General features: G+C 33.1%; 3 protein-coding genes across 4 annotated transcripts; all 3 read right to left on the bottom strand.

Annotated features, from left to right (window-relative positions):
• Window positions 1-4,009: 4,009 nt before the first annotated feature.
• On the bottom strand, window positions 4,010-7,169 carry LOC133197661 (uncharacterized). The gene is made up of 6 exons (XM_061333787.1): window positions 6,968-7,169; window positions 6,571-6,761; window positions 5,919-5,995; window positions 5,526-5,687; window positions 5,356-5,415; window positions 4,010-5,265 (listed from the first exon to the last, which is right to left on the bottom strand). Exons 1-6 carry the CDS (start codon window positions 7,124-7,126, stop codon window positions 5,249-5,251), a joined length of 666 nt encoding a protein of 221 aa, XP_061189771.1. The 5' UTR covers window positions 7,127-7,169; the 3' UTR covers window positions 4,010-5,248.
• Window positions 7,170-9,444: 2,275 nt separating this feature from the next.
• Window positions 9,445-12,035, bottom strand: LOC133196676 (uncharacterized). 2 transcript variants are annotated; one of them, XM_061332534.1, is made up of 8 exons: window positions 11,885-12,035; window positions 11,618-11,792; window positions 11,318-11,377; window positions 10,854-11,041; window positions 10,589-10,767; window positions 10,332-10,493; window positions 10,136-10,174; window positions 9,445-10,004 (listed from the first exon to the last, which is right to left on the bottom strand). In XM_061332534.1, exons 4-8 carry the CDS (start codon window positions 10,919-10,921, stop codon window positions 9,664-9,666), a joined length of 789 nt encoding a protein of 262 aa, XP_061188518.1. In that variant the 5' UTR covers window positions 10,922-11,041; window positions 11,318-11,377; window positions 11,618-11,792; window positions 11,885-12,035; the 3' UTR covers window positions 9,445-9,663. The 2 variants fall into 2 exon arrangements, with proteins under 2 accessions (XP_061188518.1, XP_061188519.1); XM_061332535.1 differs by lacking the exon at window positions 11,318-11,377.
• Window positions 12,036-16,026: 3,991 nt separating this feature from the next.
• LOC133196674 (uncharacterized) lies at window positions 16,027-22,173 on the bottom strand. Its single transcript, XM_061332533.1, has 7 exons — window positions 22,089-22,173; window positions 20,576-20,752; window positions 19,626-19,819; window positions 19,356-19,540; window positions 19,021-19,221; window positions 18,892-18,921; window positions 16,027-18,798 (listed from the first exon to the last, which is right to left on the bottom strand). Exons 2-7 carry the CDS (start codon window positions 20,738-20,740, stop codon window positions 18,443-18,445), a joined length of 1,131 nt encoding a protein of 376 aa, XP_061188517.1. The 5' UTR covers window positions 20,741-20,752; window positions 22,089-22,173; the 3' UTR covers window positions 16,027-18,442.
• Window positions 22,174-23,048: the final 875 nt, after the last annotated feature.

Raw genomic sequence — 23,048 nt, 5'->3', positions numbered from 1 at the left:
TCTTTGATTTCATTTATTGTTTTAAACCCGTGTTCATTAAAAAGATCATTCACATATTTATAACCACTTTTGATCCAGTTTGGAAGGAAAAGTGGTTTTCCTTTATACGTTATGTTTTTGTTAAACCATATATTCTGTAACTGGAATTTTTCTTGATTATTTTGTTTACATTCATTAAATGCACATATTACCTCTTTATAAAATTGTGGGAGATATTTGATATTGAGATCTTGTATTCTAGTGATATTTGTCTTCAACAAATATGGGATATCTAAATTACATCTTCCTAAACAAGCACTTAATAATTGATTTGAATCCTTATTTTCCTCAACAAGTTTTGCAACCCATGATGCTTTTAAAGCTTTGACTTTGGTTTCAAAGTCAGTTATACCTATTCCCCCTTCTGATACTTTTCTGATAAGTGTTTTACGTTTAATTCTTTCTTTTTTCCCCCAAAGAAACGAGAAAATGATTTTATTTACCTTCTTTGTAATATCTTGATCTGGATTTTCAAGTATAGTTGCCATATACAAGAGTTTAGAAACAATAAGGGAGTTGATTATCTGACATTTTCCGAAAATCGTCAATTTTCTATTTCTCCAAGAGTCTAAGATTTTTTCAAACTCTTTCAGTTTACATAGCCAATTTCTTTCATTGCACTCTGTTTTGTTATGCCCAATATGAATTCCAAGACATTTTACAGAATTTAGATTTATCTTAACATTTCCTATAAATGCTTTATCTTTAAACATGTTCTTTAGCTCTCCTAGTAATATACATTCCGTTTTTGATAAATTAAGTTTTGTTCCTGATATATTTCCAAATTTTTCTATAATTTTAATGGCATTTTTCAGAGAGTTTTTATCTTTTAAGGGAAAAGTACTATCATCTGCATGTTGTATGCATTTTATTTCGTTTTCCATCTTTTCATGCTTAAAACCTCTAACTAGCATTGAACTATTTATGTTTTCATTTAAAACTTCCATTGCAAATAAAAATGATAGAGCTGAAACAGGACATCCTTGTCGTATTCCTCTTTGCATTTTGCATTTTCTCGAAATCCAGCCATTATTTTTTATAGAGAATCGCGGATTTGTATATAAAATTTTTATCCATTTGATGAAATTTTCCCCAAAGTTGAATTTTTCCAATGTTTTGAATAAAAAATTCCACTCGATTGAGTCAAACGCTTTTTGAAAATCAGCAAATAAAAGAATTCCATCCGTATTTGTGTTTTCACAGTATTCAAATATATCAAGAATAAGTCTAGCATTGTTACCAATGTACCGTCCTTTTATATAACCTGATTGATTTCTACTTATTAATCTATCAATACTATTACTACTTCTATTATACTACTACTACTACTTCTACCATCACTACTTCTAATAATACTTTAGTTTTACTACTACTAGTACTAATATTACTACTTCTAATACTAGTACTTCTAATGCTTCTTCTACTACTATTACTACTTCTACCAACACTATTATTACTAATACAACTATAATTCTACCTCTACTACTACTAGTACTACTACTTTAAACACTACTACTACTACTACATAGTACAACAACAACTACTACTACATGTACTATTACTACTACTACTAGTAGTAGTAGTACTTAGTATTTCTTCTAATACTACTTCAAATACCACTACTTCTCTTACTACTACAACTACTACTACTTCTACCATATGATCACTACTTCTAATAATACTTTAATTCTACTTCTACAAACACTACTACTTGTAATACTACTACTTCTAATACTACTACTATACTACTTCTATTTCTTCTACCAACACTACTACTACTTATACTACTATAATCCTACTACTACTAGTATTACTACTTTTAATACTACTACATACCACTTCTTCTTCTACTATTATTACTAGTACTTATACTACTTTAAATACTACTACATACTACTACTTCTACTATTTCTTCCAACACTACTATTACTAATACTACTATAGTTCTACCTCTACTACTACATACTGCTACTACTGCTACTACTACTACTACTACATACTACCACTACCACTACTACTACTACATACTACCACTCCTACCACTACCACTACTATTACATACTACCACTACTACCACTACCACTACTACATACTACTACTACCACTACTACATACTACCACTACCACTACTACATACTACCACTACCACTTCCTCACTACTACATACTACCACTACCACTACTACATACTACCACTACTACATACTACCACTACCACTACCACTACTACATACTACCACTACCACTACCACTACTACATACTACCACTACCACTACCACTACTACATACTACCACTACCACTACTACTAATACAACATACTACTACTACTACTACTTCTAATACTACAGCTACTACTTCTACAATCTCTACTACTACAAATACTACTATAGTTCTACTGCTACTTCTACCAACACTACTACATTTAATACTACTGCTATACTACTTCAACTACATCTATCAACACTACTACTAATACTACTATAGTTCTACTACTACTACCACTACTACTATTCCATACTACTACCACTGGTACTATTACTTTTTATACTACTACATACCACTTCTTCTACTACTACTACTACTACAGCTACTATACAGATTTGAATTACGTATTATCACACAAAATTACTAAATTTCAATTTTTCATACATTTTAGCACTGCAATAATGTTCACAGGTTTATGTTCAATCCGGCTATACAGAGCAATTATTGTTCTTTCAGCCTGACTGGATAGCTTCAAATATCTTTACGTACTGTAGGTAAGGGTCAATGGGACCTATAGGTACCACAGTTCCCTCAGCGAATGAACACTGAAGCAATGGAAAGGACAGAGTTCAGTAATGAATTGTTCCTACAATAGAAAAAACAAAAAACAAAAACAAAGGGAAAAGCAGTCAGTGTGACAGCAATCTGTGTTTTCCTCCGTGTGAACAGTCCTGCTATTTCTCGTATTATTTATTTATTTCTGTACGTAAACTGTTGGAGGTGACATCCCGAGAATAATAATGTATGAACATATTTTGCGTAAAAAAGAGTTTAACAACTGGTATTTTCCTTACTAATTATCAAAAATCAAAATCCAAGTAACATGTACATCTGTGATATATGTAAAATTGAGCTGCAAAATAAAAAACGTCTCAACTTGAAAACTGTAGGTAGAGTCATCCGGACAATAAACAATATTTTGCAAACAACAGATGCATGGCATTTTTCTCATTAATTATCAAAAATCAAAATCCAAGTAGAATACACATCTCTCATGGATCTGCAAAACAATAATAACAAAAATCTTAATTTTTTTAAATTGAAGACTGGGAGAGGGGTAATACAAACAAAAGATGTACCTGCAACCGCCAGTCCGCCATTTTCATCATTTCAATAACCGGATTTTTCGATGGAAAACCAGGTTAAAAATTGAGATCCGAGCAAAGGCCGACTCATTAACACTCCTCATTGAACAGAACCCGTTTACAGTTATATGAATTTTCACTTGTAATATATTTATTGTTTAAGGCAAACATGTTATCGAATATCAAGATAATATACAATATAATATATCAATGACATATAATGCAAAATAATACACAATGGCATTGTATTATATAAATTGATACGTGTACTTTGTAATGTTTTATTTTTTCCTTGCACCAGTCATGTACTATCCAAATATCTTTGTCAATAATGAAATCTTTTGTATATTTTTTCCTCTGCATAATGGATATATCCTATCCTCAGCCAGGAAGCATAACTCTTAAATTTATTATTTTATTTTAAAAGTCTCAAAATGAAGCTTGAAAATGAGATCTAGCTTTGTGCAACTTTGTGTAACATTCTCTATGGCGGTGATTTATGTCGGAAATATATACCACTCATACGCATAATATATATACATTGTCCAACCGATAAATTATGAAACTGTACAGATAGGAGTGCATAGACAGAAACAAATAAAACTGTGACAGATAGAGATTAATGTATTATTCAGTTTATTTCCAAATATAAAAGATGTACAATGAGACATACTGATTCATATAGAAAATATATCAACAAAATTTGTGTATAAAAATAAAATTTTATAAAATATTTTTATTATTATTATTAGCATGATGATGACATATTAATCTTTTACAAGACGAGAGTTGCTTTTCCTTCCATGTACAATGTTCATGAAAGGAACGGCAACTCTCAGTCTGGAAAGAGAGTCACCAGTCTTGAAACTCCACACATATTAAACCTTTAATGTGCAGCATTTATAGTTTCAAGGGAAATGAACAAAATACATGTACAAAACCTCCTTAAATTTGCAAAGGCACGGTTGGTCTGTCTGATTCAATCGTTTACACTACAAGTTTAAATCTTCGACAAAACGTCAAAATACGAAATAAAAAAAATAAAACACAAATTTGTGCAGAATGCTACAAAATTAAAAATACATAATAACCAATTCATTTTGCATTGCCACATACTTATGATACAAAGCCCAGCTGGATATTTAGTATATAGGTAAGAAATAAAACTTTGGAGACAACAAACATTATCAGACGGGAAGATCATTTAAAATTTGACAGATCAACATTTCTTTAGAAAAATACATGATCATGCACAGTAAAGTCTAAATATAACTATCAAAATGTGAAACAATTAAAAAGTGATTATAAAATAGGGAATAATAAAGCAATAAATACGTAGCCTGATTTCTGAAAAGAGGAGTTCATGGGAGGATCTGGAAGATATAATGCGGCATAACAACTCGGTTAGACATACATTAACCTAAATATATATCCATTCATTCCCTAACAAAAATTTACTATAGTTAACTATAGTTTACCATAGTTAAGTATACTAAACTTTGATTAGTAAACTATAGTTAACTATAGTACTTTTTTGTTAGGGTTTACAAAACAGCAGAAATCGAGAGATTCTCTAAAATACCCAATTGTGAACAATGTAAAGACATGTACAAAAAAACCAGCTAAAGGTTTGTTTGCAATATCTCAAAATGACATCATTAGGTTTTTTTTTTATTCTTTAAAGCAAGTCGGAAAATGCAGTCGTCAAATATTCTATCCTTTGTTGATAAATTAAAGCTTGGCCTCGATCTATTGCAAGATTCCAAACGAATATCCGCTAGGGAATGTCATACATTATGGAATGTTTACACCTGAATCTTTGTTAATGTCAAACAGTGTCTGCATGGTACCAGCTTCATCAGGGCTCTGGATGTTCTAAACAGTTAATAAAAGTTTATGAAAATAACAATATAACAGAGAGAGAGAGCGAGAGAGAGAGAGAGAGGGGGGGGGAGAGAGACTTACCAATTAAAGTCTTTTCATCTATTTTTGGATCAAACGGATCATCCTTAATATTATGGTTAACTGTAAAGTGAATATTGTTACATGGTCAGAAATAAATACTGGATTAAGGGTATTTCGGTAAATAAAAAATACCATTAGAATATCTAACAAAAATTAGATGGATAACTTACTGATATGTATCATGTTGATCTTGCACGCGTCTGGTTGTTTGCAATCTGTCTTTGGTTTTTGCCTCCAAGACCCAATTTTATTTCTAAATATGCAATAACAGATACAGACCATCCACAGTGGTATGGTGATTCCCGCCAAAACAAAGTATACCGTGTGATCGTCTGAAACATACAATTTTTTATGATTATACTCATCGCCAAAGATTTCACTGCTAATTGACCAACTACTTACATGTATCACTATTTTGCAACTATTAGATTAAATTAAAATGAGTTTACACTATTTTGAAGAACTCTTTAAGACTCATTTATATAACATGAAACATTCATTGAAATAGGTTCCTACTTCTGGAAAAGTCTACCGGCTTTTCTAAACCTGTATAAAAACCATACCATCTTTAAGCTGACGTCGGATTTCTCTTCCGTGGCTATCCATAGACCGACAAACCTTGTCTGTGGCCTTCATGTACCTGTGTAGAAATGTAGATGGACATCTAATTCACAAGAGTAGGTATTAATTAACTGCTTATTTATTTTAACATCTATACATGTATGAGTATATTGTTTGAGACTCAAATGAGCTACTAGTATGCAGGCTTGAGCTTTTATGATCCTATATATCCCAGTGAACTTTACCAAACATAACAGTTACTGTCAAAAATGTTTCACTAGTGGTCACAATGATGTCACACACGAACACTATACTCTTTTCGGAAAGGCCATTCACCTACTATGCGCAGAGCTCTGTGGCTCCAGAGGTCATAAAAAAGAATTCTTTATTTTTTTTTAAGTGATTAAATTACAAACTACTAACTTTCGCTTCTGAATTGATGGTGGAGGGAGAATTTTACCTGTAGTTTGTACCAGCTAGTATTAGTTTTTACACGCAGCAAGTGTTACATAACTTTTCATAATTGGGATGTGTTACAAATTTTCAACGTAATCAGAATTTCAAGATGGCACATAAAACTTTCTCTATTATTCAATCCTTGAAGTATAAGCACATACTTAGTTCTAGTATATTTAAAATTACTGCAATACTTACCCAGTCATACACTCACCGCACACATAATCATTCTCACTGCCACAATGTTGAATGGTGATTCTGTTTTGCATATTGCAAGGCATTGAACATTTCTCGCACAAAAATTTTGTTTGGAGACTAGAAAATTGGCCAGGTGTACAGGGTATACAGGGTGAACACGAAGCATTTCCCGCCAGTTTGTCAACTGAAACCTGTTACAAAACCAAAACGAAATGAATGTCAGAACTTCATTGTCAGTAGCGGAATTAGGTGAGGCACCCTATTAGAAAGTTATTTAGAAAGTCTTGTAAAATGTTAATGTCTGTTGCCACTGCATGAACCTCTTTAATAAGTTAACTCCCAATTGGAAATCCTGGATCCGCCCCTGATTACTAGTATATATTTTAAGTTGACTTACCATTGAGATATTTAGACCATGTCCTTTGGGACAAAGACAAGGCTCACAGACTCCTTTGTTCAGATGCTCAAGGCCTGGTTTACATTTGACATTTGCGCTCTCACTGAAATAATTCTGGTGTGTGATCACCATAATAAATATCACTTTTATGCTTTCCATTTTCAGACTCCTGTAAACAAAGAAACAAAAACTTTGGAGGAAAATTCCGAAAGAATCAAATACATGTTTTTTTGTTCTAATAATTGAAAATTGGATTAGACACAAAGGCTTATAGTACCTTCTCAAATATTTTTGAATTTTAATATGCCAATTCCGTAAATACGTACAAGAATTTTATTATTTAATGTTCACACATCTTTGTTTACAAACACTGCATAAAGCGATTTCAGTGGAGGAAAATGCATTCTTTTCATTTGCATAAAGTTGTTTGTCCAATGAAAAAGTGATCATGCCATGATCACGCTGCATAGCATTAAACCGAAAACGAAAATAGAATTTTTTAAAGTCTATTACATTTAGAATTTAGATCATAATTATTTATATGTATATTAAGTGAGATATTTTAGGGACCTTGTCATTGAAATACCAGTGCAATCTTTGGTCCGACCATGTCGGAGTATCCGTCACTCACACCACAGTTTCCTAGGAATAATACATTAATATCTTACTTGTAACCCGTGAAAGGTAACGATTTAATCGAACTTTTGAATTCTAGATAACTGAGAGACCCACTGTCCAAAAACGATCAAACCAGAGAAACTTATATACATGTATATCTCCCCCATCAGATGCCCATAGAGATCGAGGAGAAAAAACTATTTTGGTATAGTTAAAATTGCCTGTCTGTCTGCTGTCTGTCACTAAACTTTGTTCCAGTCTGTACGTAGTTCGCTGGTCGAAAAAAATTGGTATGGTTGGTCTGTCAGTATTTTTTTTTTTCGGAGAGCTACTTTTCTGCAGCTACTCCAGGACATGTCTCTAAAACCTTTCAATTTGGATGAAATCCAAACTCATGACTTAAATTTGTTTCATTACATTGTCAATATGTCATATATCATATCTGAATTTAGGGAATGGAGGTCTCCCTCCCCCTCTCTCCCCCCAAAATAAATAATTTTAACATTGTTACGGTGATCATTCCCAAAATTTTCCTTGCAGCAGAAAAGCTGATTTATTAGCTTAACGGGGAGCGAAAAACACAATTTCATCACGCATATCTAATAAAGGTTGATTATGTGTGAAAAATTATTTATTCAAGGTTTATGTCAGTGCGTCAAGTCGTCAACTTAATTGCTTAATTATAGAAATTAAGTATACTACACAAAAATGGACATCATTTTTGATTTCGAGGGTCTGGTAACTGGCAAGTTTTTTTGTGAACAACCTTCATGCATAATATGAAATGTCATATACTCTTATAGAAGTGAAAGGATCGAATTAAGTCATTAGTAAACTGTTGGTAGAAAAGATAGTATTTACTTGTATCGTGTATATTTAAACACGTGCATATGAATGTTAATTGTTTGATCCAATTTCCCAAAAATTATTTTCAGAGTATTATCGCATCATCTAAATGTAGAAATATTTTTGGATGATCACGGTAAAAGACATCCCCCCTTTCCGTGCTTCTGTTTGTTTGAATTTCATTACCAATGCATTAGATTCTTTTGAAACAACCAAGAGTAATAATTCAATATTATTATTATAATATTAATATAATAATAATATTATTATATTAAAATATTATAATATAATAATATAATATTATTATTATAATATAATAATACCAATAATATATTTAGACAGAAAATGACTTAATGTTGATTTACTGGGTCGAGTGAAATGCATGAAACCTGCAGAACACCATAACAAATAGATAAAAGTAACACTCTCTAAAATTATTGATGCACAAATAATTTAAAAATTTAGAAATAAAAAAAAAAACGCTTCTAAAAAGAGCAGATCATGACAAGGCCAATGATCTTATACATGTATCTACACAATTTTTCTGACCGGCGATTTGATAACTTAAGTAACTCTATTAATTTGTAACGTAGGCTCTCGTGCCTGAACAGAGACAATTCCAATTTTTGTTTACAAGAACTGAATTTGGAGTAACACAGTAGATCTCGATAACGGAAAAAGGTTTTGGATTTTATCATAAGAAAACGACGACTGAAGCTCTGTAAATAGATTTAAAAAACATTCATTGATCAGTTTTGTATCACGCGTTGGACTTTAACCGACGTTACTGTGTTAGAAGATTCCAAGCTGGAATCCTGATATTTCAGATAATTAGTAATGCATTCTCCTTAATGAAATACTAATTATTTATTTTTGAAGGGGATAAATATGCCTTGTGTTCAAATTAAAACTTAATTTGAGAATATTTCAGTCATCATTCATAAGCAGTTGTAAATATACTTAGATATACATAAGGGATACAGGACAAAAAATCTTAACGGAAACATAAAAAAAACACAATCAAAATCGTTCTTTATTTTATTAAAGAAATAAATGCAAAAATACATAATCTATGTGCAGACACGTGCATTTAACCACAGCATAAAAATGCTTTAATACTCATGAAACTCTATCACATGCACTATTCATATATTTTATTTTGAATGAAATAGTAACATTATACAACAATGAAGATTAGCATACTGTTTATGGGTTAAATAATTCTTATATCTTCAGAAAGTTTTAGTGTCATCAATCAAGACTTGACAGACAGAGGCCATACCGAACTTTTCGAAAGCTCTGAACAGTACTCGCTTTGTTGCTGCTCTGCCACTTCTCTCCACCCACTTCTGTAACACACCGTAGTACACGTCAGCAATCTGAGACCCCACCTGGATGCAGATGTTTTTCTCAGTTTGGAAAAAGATGTTTTTAGGAATTCCTAGATCCTCGAAGATTTCCTCTGGTTCGTTATCAATGTGCTTGGCAACGCGCAGAAGCAAGGGGTCATCGCGAGTGATAGCAACATCAAATGCTGCGTTTAGCTCGACTCTGTCGTTTTCGTCCAGATTTTCTACAAAAGAAAGCATCATGTCACAAGAAACGGACAGCAGCAAAGCACTAACACTGAATAAAATATAAATCTGGATAATCAGTATACAGGAATAAAGTATCAGTATAAAGGAAAAGAAATGCAACTTTTACCCCGTAAAAGTATACAGTCAGCTTCCAAATCAGTCTCGTCTGCAAGACAAACACGATAGTGGTTACCAGTGGGAGTAAAATAAAAAAGAAGTGTGAAGGATTCACGAATCTTTCTGTACTGATAATAATACCTTTCACATTTCATTTAATTAAACACTAAACCTTTTAAACTATAGCATTTAGAACAAACATTTACCAAGTCTTGTTGAGGTACTCCCCCAAGGGTTGTCTTGGGTCTTGTCTGTTCTCGTGGAATCATGATCACCTTTCTTGCTTTTTACAAAAATCAACACAATGGCACAGATAATTGCAACTGCCATCAGGACCAACACGACACTGGTAAGAATTTCGGATTTTCCTACAATCAGAAAATATATTTAGATTCTATTTGTCCTCAATAAAGTTGAATCATTATTGACTGTCATACTACATTCAGCCTTAATTAAAAGAAACCTTCTCTTTGTGCTTCTAAACCGCTGATGGTTATCGTTTGCTCTCTGTCTATGGGCATCTTGCTTGTTGAGTGTGTGGTGGAGAGGACTACTTGTCGATATGTCACACATTCTGGTCTGTTGAGACGATCATTTCTACAGCTAACACACTCTTCGTCATGGTGGAAAGCCATGTAAAATCTGAGGATCAAAACATGATCTCCGTAAAATTGAAGAAACTTTCCTGTCTCAGAGAATAGAATCTAGCATTGTCATGGCTTGATTACCCTTTCAGACATGATCCACATCTTCTGTCGGATGCGCCATTGCAGGTGAGTAACGTGTTTCTGTTCATTTCGCCACACGGTGTTGAACACCTGATACAGGTATTCTCCGTCCAGGGCTCGCTGAACGTTCCCTTCGGACAGCGGACGCACTCTGGACATTCTGCAGGAACCTCGCCTCTAGGGTTTAACTGAAAGAGGGCGAAACATCAGTAACTCGGTAAAACATAATACATGTACCTTATCAACGCAAATTTAAAAACAAGAATTAAGTATATGTAAACATTCACAGTAAACATTAAAATAATTGATTTGAAGCAATACTGATGATTATTTCAATAGTATGTAAAACATGAATAATAAATGTATAACATGCTAAAAATTTGAGCATATTATGTGAGTTCAAATGACAGTTATAATCAGTCCTTTAACACATACTACAGTGAACTACAATATAATGGAGTTACTTATAATAATGATGCTTTTTCTCACAAGTTCACACTGGGTGACGGAAATAGGCAAAACTTCTGAAATACAAGATGTTTGTTAGGATTGCATGTCAAAATATGTGTAAATCAAGTTCAAGATTAACAAGGATGTCCTAAATCTTCTTGTCCTTACACTGAATACTATAGTAAATTGCCATATCATAAAATATCATGACAATCGCACTGTATTCAGTAAAAACCGTTTATTTAATAAATTATAAGAAAGTTAAAATATGCATCCTTGACAAAGGTACAGTCTAAATACGTTAAGATACCAACCTGTTTATTTTGCCTCACAAAACCGTTTGGACAAGCACAAGGAATACAACTTCCATTAATGAAAGCTTCCACTTCCGGTATACATGACCTTGCTCTGGCCGATATTGACTTAAACTGATTCCCGCTTGCCAACAGAAACAGTAAGGCAACTTTTCCCGCCAGATTGCGCTTTAATCTTCAAATTAAATAATTACGTTACACATTAACAATATTCTTTGTAATTTTCTGATTGGGTAAACTTTATGCATTAAGTCAGATTTCACTCACCAAAACAACTTCGATCAAAGCCCGCAAATACCTCAATCTCATAAACCCTATGCTCATAAAGTGGGTCGGATTTCAAAGTCGAGCAATAAGTTATTACAATGAAGACTATGTTGTACAGCCTGTCAGAGGCTGTCGCACTACTACGTTTTACCAGTCCTTTCTACCACGCCCTCCTGTTATGGTATTGATCACGTAGCTTTCCCGTGTTTGGGAAATCCATTTTCAATGGACCTTAAATCTAGGTTATGTTTACAAATATTTAAGTTTATTTTTAGCACTGGGTCAGAAAAACTGCACTTATTTCAAAGGCTGAACATTTAATTTTAAGCACTGCCGCTTAATTATTGTCTTCTCATTTGTAATCTATGCCGTTTCTACCAGAAAATGTGTTGTTGTACGAAGAGCCTGCCATGACAAAATCATATGTAGTAAAGCCTCTATATTCAGAGGTTCGAGCATGCTTTTGAATATAAGCAATATTGGATTTGAAGAAAAATATTTCAAGTTATAAAGCAAGGGTATTCAAAATTTTATAGAAATGTTTGATACGTGTCCAGTTGAGCTTCTCTGAATGAAGCTTTTGTGAAACGGATCAAACTCCAAGGACATAAAAAGTATATCCATACAGTGAGTCGAGGGAGGTAGTTATAGTGGTACAACTAGTAATTTTACTGTTGATGAAGGATCACACCCCACAACTGAGAAGAATGCTCCCATTGACTTACAATACAGACACTTCTGAGAAACAGATGAACTGACAAAACAACATTCAAACAGCTGCTGATAGAAAATGTTCCCGAAATTATCAACCCACCATATAAATTATAGAACTGTTCACCTTGGTAGAAGCAAAATCTAAACAAAGATGGATAACTAAAACAGAGAACCTGGCGGTAATTACTGACACAAAGGGATGGATAAGTAAAACTGGCGGTAATTACTGATACAAAGGGATGGATAAGTAAAACTGGCGGTAATTACTGATACAAAGGGATGGATAAGTAAAACTGGCGGTAATTACTGATACAAAGGGATGGATAAGTAAAACTGGCGGTAATTACTGATGCAAAGGGATTGATAACTAAAACAGAAAACCTGTAGATAATTACTGATACAGAGGGATGGATAACTAAACAGTAAAACTGGCGGTAATTACTGATACAAAGGGATGGATAAGTAAAACTGGCGGTAATTACTGATACAAAGGGATGGATAACTAAAACAGTAAAACTGGTGATAATTACTCATACAGAGGGATGGATAACTAAAACAGTAAAACTGGCGGTAATTACTGATACAAAGGGATGGATAACTAAAACAGTAAAACTGGCGGTAATTACTGATACAGAGGGATGGATTTCGACAATAACGCCTTTGTGTGTGTATATATAAACAGTTCTCATATTACTTTTTATTTATAAATAAGGGGGATTCTGAAATCACTAGACCGAATGACCCAGAAACATACATAAAATATGTTCTGTTTACAAACATTGCCAGCAAGGTTATCTATTACGAAGTGCGTGAAATAAATAAATTGACTGCAATACACGTGCACTGACTTAAATATGGCAATCTATTATTATCTCTTTTTTTGCGATTATAAATTAATTTAAACTATATTAAGTGAAAATAAATGCACTTTTTCTACTTTGAACCCATAAAATTCTGAGGGTGGAATTGTTAGTATATAGGTCCCTGGCATATTCGCCATTTCCTTAGAACATATTGAGGAACAGGCAATCTTAACATGAGAAGTCTTGACTTGATATGGACTTATAAAGGACTTTTGCTAGAAGCGCTGACTTTTACAATCGACGACTTACTTTTGCACTTGGACAATATACGGCAGCTCTTTTTCGATGTAAATATTTAGCTTAACAGTTAATTCAAAGATAATAATTGGGCATTTCAACGCACATATTACGTTGTCTAGGGAGTTGAACGTGAAACACCCTATACTAAACCCCCTCCCTTCCTTCCTTGACCAACTCCTGCCAGGTTTTCCTTCCGGAATGTTTTTTTCCTTCCTTATTTGATTCCTTCATAAAATGACATTGAAAGGAAATACTGCCCCTTACAAATAAGGTATTTTAAGATATGTTATTCTACCTCCCATCATCTCTTCTGTTGATTGCATACCAGTAAATCATGTAAGTGACCCTAACACCATACCTATGACCACAAGCAAGGATTTCTAATCTAATATCAATTCTGTACCTCCGTACATAATACATGTTTAAATGTCAAAGAAAGCCGTCGAGTGTAAAAGTCAGTGCTTCTCGCAAAAGTCTTTCTATCATGACCCTACATGTAGATTGGAGCATTTGAAAAAGTATTATTACAAGAAATCCAGTGTATGGAAAATAATTCAACTTCTTAGCTTACAAAATGTTAAGGAACTTTGTAATTTGGAAAATACTTATATCAAGCCTCCACTAGAAGAATGAATCATTTGTAATTTTTAAGTGTTTTATAATTACAATTACCTGATATAACACGTCCATTATACTTTTATAATACTCACTCTTATTTTGTTATACCTTATAATATACTGTATACAATGTATATGTTTAGCTATTACTTTGTACTCTGAATTGTTGTTTGATACCCCCCCCCCCCAAAAAAAAAAAAAACAAACAAACAAACAAACAAACCACAAAACAAAACAAAAACAAAACCAGAAGTCTCTGAGGAGACTGTAGCTCTACTGGTTGTACTTATAAAGGAAGATAAAAATAGCACTTGGACTTGAAACTCTGCAACAGCAAAATAGAATAATGATCTTTGGTTTAGTCTATATTTTTGCAAGATTTATTGCAATCAGACTAAAACTGTAGGAGGAGTAGCCTTTTAAAATAATTTTACAGAAATTTCGATTTAAGTAACCATGGCAACATCACTCAACAAAATCAGAAAGCAATATTGACAATTATGTATCTCAGTGTAGTCTACTTGTATGCCAAGTTATACTGAAATCAGACAAAAAGTGTAGGAGGAGTAGCTTTTTGAAAGTATTTCAAGAAATTTCTATTTTTAGTAACCATGGTAACACTGTTCATCGAAATCCAAAACTGATAAAGAGAATTATGTAACTTAGTGTTGATTACTTGTGTGCCAAGTTATACTAAAATCAGACCAAAACTGTAGGAGGAATAGCATTTTGAAAGTATTTCACAGAAATTTCTATTTTTAGTAACCATGGCAACAGCGTTCATAGAAATCAAAAACAGATATAAAGAATTACGTATCTTAATGTAGTCTTCTTGAGTGCCAAATTATATAATGAGATCAAAACTGTAGGAGGAGTAGCGTTTTGAAAGTATTTCCAAGAAATCTCTATTTTTAGTAACCATGGCAACACCGTTGATAGAAATTAAAACCCGATACACAGAATTATGTATCTTAGTGTAGTCTACTTGTGTGCCAGGTCAGACTGAAATCGGTTCAAAGCTGCAAGAGGAGTAGAATTTTGAAAGTTTTTCACAGAAATTTCTATTTTTAGTAACCATGGCAACACCATTCATTGAAATCAAAAACCGATAAACAGAATTATGTATCTTAGTGTAGTCTACTTGTGTGCCAAGTTATATTGAAATCAGACCAAAACTGTAGGAGGAGTAGCGTTTTGAAAAATTGTTTATGGACGGACAAACAGACAGACAGACGGACGGACACCTTACTATCACATGAGCTCTTCTGGTCTCTGACCATTAGAGCTAAAAACCAAATCAACTGGAACTTTCCCATTTAATTTTTTTTTATGATAATGTTCGTGTTCTCAGTACTGTGTCATCACAGTATGCAATCAGAGTGGACAACTGAAGGTGTGGATGACGTTCCTGGAAGGGGTTTCCCTCTACTTACTCCAGCATGCTAGAGGTTCACGGGGAGATACTTTTGACTTCCCGTAGCGTATATAAGGATCGTAGGGACGTTACCCGAGGATCTTACTTGTAAGAGTACCCCCTTCCTAGCAAATTTAAATTTACAACACACTAGATATACTGTTTCATATCTGACTAGGTCAAATGAGAAATTGTCCATTCCTTTCCGTTTAAGGATTTTTTCTGTTCAAATCAAAAGTATAAAAATGTCAGGTGAATTGTTTTATTAATAACAAAGTATTTTTTTTTTCCATGAGAAAAAACTATTCGCAATACAAAACAACATATATCTATATACATACACATATATGGACATTGGTGGCTCTAGGTAATGATCTAAGTAGGTCAACAACCTTCTCAGGGGAGAGCCTTGGTTTCGAATACGTTAACTAACTCTCAGTTGAAAAAATTAAAGTACATGTAAATGTCTAATATTGAGTAGAATTCTATAACGAATGAAGTTTTGGACTATGGCATTTAATGTAGCTCCCGACTTCTGCTTTGTATCAGTAACATTATTTTAATTGTTTATAACTAAGAAAATTTATAGTGCTACCTTACTAACTGCAGTGAAGTTAAGAGAGCTACCTTAATAACTGTAACGATCGAAGTTTAGACAGCCACCTCACTTAATAACTGTAACGAAGTTTAGACAGCCATCTTGCTTAATAACTGTACAAAGTTTCGAGAGTACCTAAATAACTGTAACGAAGTTTAGACAGCCACCTTACTTAATAACTGTAACGAATTTTAGACAGCCACCTTACTTAATAACCGTAGGAAGTTTAGAGAGCTACTTTACTTAATAACGGAGCAGTCACATTATTTCCTAAGAACACCGATAACTTTCAAAAATTAAATAACTCAAAGTCCGCCAACAGTCGCCCGATCATCTTTCGCTGAGCCGCAGTTTGATTTTGACCGTCGGCCGACATTTACGAAAACCCAATTCCTAAATGTCGATCGACCGACTTAACGAACTGTCTGCCGATGGTCGGACGATGTTCGAAGGTTGGTCGACAGACTATTCAACGACTGCTTCAATTGAAGGAATCGGGCACCGACGCAGAAAAAATTATAACATTGCCCGATAGACATAAAATTGGCCGACCGACGAAAAAAAAAAAAGAGGTCAAAATCGGGCAAGACAATGGCCGATGAACAACCGACTGTCGCCCGAAGAATTCTATTTTTGCCTCAAAAACCGTAGGCCGTTGGTCGTTTTTGGAAATGTGACTGGGGTTTTAGAGAGCTACTTTACTTAATAACGAAGTTAAGTAAGCTCTCTTACTTACACTCTTTAAATTGTGGAAACAACTGACTATGACTTATATACATGTAAGTAAATATAATCTCAAGTTTGATATGTCAATTAATGCATTCAGAACTGTTTAACATACTTCATGCATGATACCTATGTTCATAGTACGTAATTTCTCTCTCTCTCTCTCTCCCTCTCAATATCAGTGAATGTACAATAAAGTCATTGAAAGAAATAATGAAAAAAAGTCAAGGAGATCATAGAATGATCAATATCATTTGAAATCATTATGCATAATATGAAAGCAGTGGAGATCTGGACGAAGTAAATATTAACATTGCATATACATAACAATGCCCTATTACAAATCCCAGGATAGGATTAAATCCAAAAGGACCTGAACAATTTACTGCTTTGGAAAACAATTAGCTGCATATAGTCATGGCTGGTTTCTGGAAAATTTTAATATCATTGAACTTTGTTCGGAATACTTCTCAAATCAATGGAAAAGTACACACTTGAAATAATATACATGTGCCAAGATTCAAGGGCTGTTAATCATTGTGATTTTGGAAGAGGAAAATAAATCAAATTGTTCTCCATTAAATGTGGCCAAATAGTTTGACATAAAACTCCTATCTACATAAGTTATGGGAAAAAAGAATATGCTACCTAATCAACCTAGTCACTTGGATCGACCTGCAACCCCTACAGCATTGTATCAAAAATAGTTGTTAAACATGCACAAACAAACAAAAAACATACACAAGGCAGAACCAGCAGTTCTGTATATATTCCATATCTATTGTAAAATTTAGCCTTAAAGATATTTTATCTGTGATAAAATCAAATGACCATTACTCAGTATATACATAAATTCCAAATAATTGCACTACGTTATGAACAATACGTGTAAAAATCAAAACGTTAATTCAGAACCCGTATGATAATTTTATCTTAAACATAACCCATTAAAATCTCCGAAACTGACACACATTTCTTAAGCAAGCGACTGAAATACAGTTCGGAATCTACTGTTCAAAACAATGTATCTTTGTCTTAATCAACAATAGACATTCTTTCTTTTTACTAAGGTAACAGGTCATATTATTGATCTATAAAATAAATTTAAAAAAAAAAATCCCATTCTCTGATAGTGAACAGAAAACAACATAAGTGGTATACATGTTCAACTATAACTTTTATACATGTTTAACTATAACTGGTATACATGTTTAACTATAACTAGAATACATTTTGAGCATAACAGTATCCAAGTGAAAGAACATGTACTTGATTAGCGCGTTAACTAGGCTTATCCTAATCTAAAGCGAAAAGATCAATTCAATAAATAGTTGAGCTATGTTGAAAAGAATCCGTCCAAGTGTAAACAATGCAAAATTCTGTTTATCATAATTTGTCATCACAAGAAATCAGCTGACAAACTGAGTACATTTCAGCGTTCCAAAAAGCTATATAAAGTATCGCTTTTGTTGCCTTTTTATCGTTTTTCTCCACCCACTTTTTGAGAATTGTTAAATAGCACTCTGCAATGGGAAGCTTTTGAAGTTCATTATTCTTTTTCGCTTGAAATACCACGTGATCTCCTATTTCTAGATCCATAAAAACACGAGCTGGATCTCTGTCAATTTTTGTTGCGATTGTTCGAAGTAGACTACCATCTCTCTGGACAACTATGGTTTTCAGCTTGTTTACCTCGTCTTCATCGTAATCAAGCGTTCTTTCTTTGTTTCCGGGAACATTACCTTAAAAGGAAAAAACAAAGGTAGAAACTATAAGACGTATAATATTGTTATTAATGAAATATCTGCGAGATTTATTGAAAGCGCACGGCTTACCTTCCAATGGCTGTGTGTCCATTTCAAGATCTGAAAATATATTTACTTGCTGAGCTGAACTGAAAACTAATATATACATATACTCCGAAAACAAGTTTCGATACAGCTAGTTTTATCTTAATGTTTTACCTGAATTTGGCACATCTCCTTTTAATAAGGAACCCGAAGATCCAGTAGTTTGAGAAGAAGATGAGCCAAAAGTATAGCCGTTACGATTCCTCCTTGAGTCACTGCAGGCTTTGTAGACACAGTACAAAACAGAGAGTACTAGGATCGCAAGGACTACCAAGACCACGCATAAAATAACCAAAGTTATTTCTCGGGAACTTGCTGAAAAGTAAGAAAAAAATGACAGACTAACACAAGACTAGATTTTCAGCCTAAAAAGGAGCGTGTGGTTTATTACTATCAGTGTAAACCAATGAAAGAAACAGAATGAAACACGCCATGTATTTGAGACTTACCCGATTTCAGATCATATGGAATCGAATAGGTTTCCGTGTTGTCATTTTTTATTTCCAGTAGCCCATATGTAGATTCCATTGGAGAAAATTCGGTTGATATTGCTGGGGATGTCCCACATTCACGCAAACTCCAGTTATCTTTGCATGATGTACAGGAAACAGCTCCCTTTAACCATTCATAGTATCTGAAAACCAAATTGTCCAAGTAAACTTTCTGTTTTATAGCTGATTGTCTAAATTCATTGTTTGAGGTATATACTTTCAACGTACCCAGTAATGCATTCTCCGCATTTAACATTGGCCCGGCCGGTACACGGTCTTATTGAAAGTCTGTTTAATACATTACATGGCGTAGAACACTCAACACATTGGAAGTTTGTCTGTCTGTTACTGTAGTAACCAGAATCACAACGAGTACAGTTTGGACACTTCAAAGCACCAAGAACCTTGTCATAGGGGATTTCCTGCAAATATAAATAGAACATATATTTCATATACAATTTTTGATTTTTTTTATCCCTCCATATTAATTAATAAATGGTTTGTTAATTTCTTTCTTTCTTTTTTGCAACTTTAAACATATTAATAATTTTTAAGGGTACATGTATATTTAGACTGGGGTAAATAAAGAAAAGAAGATATGATTACATTTTCCCCTTGAATTAAGATCATTTAAGATAGGGCACATGGAAAAGAAGTTCAAAATTTCTGGTTGGTTCATATATTTGCAAAGCAGCTCACAAATAGCACAAAGACAGAGATTGTTCAAAAATTGCTTAGTGCCCAAGAATTGCTATAGCGAATATTACTTCCGGTCCAACCTACTGTAAATAAAGAAACTTAAATAAAAGGATAGTCAAAGGATCTGACACAACACTTGACGGAGTCATTAGAACAAATCCAAGGTCAAAAGTATACGAATTTTGGGGTTCCTGGTGACAGGTCCATAACATTTGCTAAGAAAAAACCCACTAGGAACTCATACTTAAGAAAAAGCTGGTTATGAAAAAGAAAGCCTCCTGATGACTTCTATACGGGGAATGTAAAAATGATGTCTAGACCATGACTGACTTTTGTAAATGAGCAACAGAAGACTTGTATTTTTAGCTTTCTATGACTGCAAAATATTTTATGACATTGAATCAAAATAAAATTTAGAACCTATTGTTTTCTAATGCTCACAGGTTCTCTTTTTAACCTATACCTGGCAACAAACTTACCTCGTTAATCGCTTTCTCGTAGCCTCTTTGACACTTGCATCGCACGCATCTGTCCGTAAGTGTGGAATACATCCATTTATCTCTCTGACATGGCGCTTTTTTGGCAAAAAGTTGTCCCGCAATCAAGTAAAGCAAATACAGTGTGGTCAACTTCGTTTTGTTCATCGTTCGAAAGTCCTGAGAATACATGATAACTATTATGATCTTTTTATGTCCAGTTTACCAAATGGTCAAGATACATTGCTATTAGTAATAATTATGACCCATGTCCATCCGTCATGGATATCACTACTGTACATGCAGACTTTTTTTCCAGTGTTTTTCTCCAGATACTGATGAGGTAAATGTGGAAAGGAAATTAAGGTCCTTGGAGGTTTGACTTTAAGACAATTTTAGCCTATTTTTTCTGTCATGTTTAATATTTGATAGTAAATTGTACGATTATGAGTTAAAATCAAATAAATTTTCTACCTTTATGGCCCGGTTTTGGTTGATTTTGGTATGCCGACATAAGACAGAAAATCCTCATTGTTACTACTAAGAAACAAGAAGTTGTTTGATAGTTAACTTGTTTTGTATGATAAATATATCCTAAGAAAAGCACTTTGCAATTTTATAAATTTCTATAAAGTATATATACTTTATTTGTATAAGTCGTAATTAAGGACATGAATTCTAACTTGAGTGGTATGGGTGTCATATTTTTAAATACTTCTGAGACCAGGGATTCTTTTTTTTAAAATTATTTAGCTTACAAGAGCATATCTTTATATTTTATTACAATGATTATATAAGAAAAAATAATAGGCCGAATTTTTTAAGGGTGCATATTGACATTTCAAAATAGTGTGGGGAAAAAGTGGGAATTTACTTAGTAATTTACTTCCGATGTTCAGGCCCATAGAACGCAGGGTGAGGGGAGATTTGTATTGTTTGTGGTTAAAATAAAGATCGATCACTCTTATTTTCATTCATACAGTATAAGAACGTAAACTTGGCTTACTGCCATTTCGTCATGAGTGAAGGCTGATTAAAAACATAGTTTTATAAAATAAGAAAAAGATCTTAACAATATTTAAAGGGTCAAATATATACTCACATGTTTGTACTCCCCAGCTCGTTATTTAATTTCTCTATGTACATTGTAATTTAGTCAAAATCTAACGAAACATGTATAGTAAATTCCACTTTGTTTATGTTTTCTGTCTGAAACCTTTGACCCAAGCTACGGTTGGATGCATGGGTAATGTGACATACATTTATACTACTAAACATGGCATTATTTATTTTGAACAACAAAAGAAAGAAAGAAATGAATTGGTTAAAAAATTAAGTAATTAAAGGGAAATCTGGAAATCATTCCTCCGAGTCTCGTAATATTTTTTTTTTCTTAACAGCCGTCTCGTGATTATATATGATTCATTGATGCCTTCTTTACTTAAACTTAAAGACCACATAATTTTTAACCAGATGACCAAAAATATGAACAATCAAATGAAATACATATACTTACAAATTGATTTTCCTATGCTGTATTCATTTTGAATCTGCAGATTGTGGAATGTTTAGAATTTCACGAAACATGAAAGACGTACAAATACACATTTTAACGACATCTTTGTTTACATATTTAACCCGATTGCTGATTGGTTGATATATTGCTATGAATGAACGGAATGAACCTTTGTACTTATTTACTTTAATAAAACACTTATCAATTAGTTCTCATATTCCTAAAGCGATTTTAGCTGTATTTTAGGTATAATCAATGCAATATCCCACACCAAAGAAAAAATGGATTTATTAATCTTATGTGTATTTTTTTGTCATAAAAGGGGGGGGGGCATTTACCCTTTTCTAAATTCGCCAGTGAATACGTAAAAGGATTTTAAGCTTCCTCTTCAATTGAAATATGTAGATATAATGGTATTTTATCATTTTCTGCAAAAGGAAAGATTTTAACAGATATTTAAAAAAATATTTTGATGCTATGACAATAAACAAAAATATGCCAAAAATCTTCATATACTGTAGACATTAAAAGTAATACATGAATAAAATACATGTATTCCATAAACAATTTCCCCAATTGCTTATTACATTTGGGGAAAATAATTCATGGAATACATGTATTTAAAATCATTATTGCAGTCTTAATTAAGTTCTTCTTTTCTCAACCAGGGGAAGTAAATTGTTTGCATAATGATTATGTAAAAGATTATGCATAATGATTGTTATAAACTATTAATATACATTTATTGACTGGGTTTGAAGGCAACATGCGTTTTGTCGGCCCCACGAACCAAACTGTTTGCCTGAGGCCGTTATAGAATTTGTTATATAGAATTTGTGTCAGAGAATACCTTGGAAGATACACCAGCAACAGTTTGTATTATATTTTAATATATTTTATCACACTTACAAAAATTTAAAAGTAGATGACATGCATTACGAAAGCCCTCTTCCTTTCTTA

The sequence above is a fragment of the Saccostrea echinata genome, unplaced genomic scaffold (genome assembly GCF_033153115.1).
Source record: "Saccostrea echinata isolate AGI-Se365-2 ecotype Australia unplaced genomic scaffold, CSIRO_AGI_Sech_v1 ptg000030l, whole genome shotgun sequence".
Taxonomy (NCBI): domain Eukaryota; kingdom Metazoa; phylum Mollusca; class Bivalvia; order Ostreida; family Ostreidae; genus Saccostrea; species Saccostrea echinata.
Note: the sequence above shows the minus strand (reverse complement) of the source record. Positions and strands in the feature narration are given on the sequence as shown.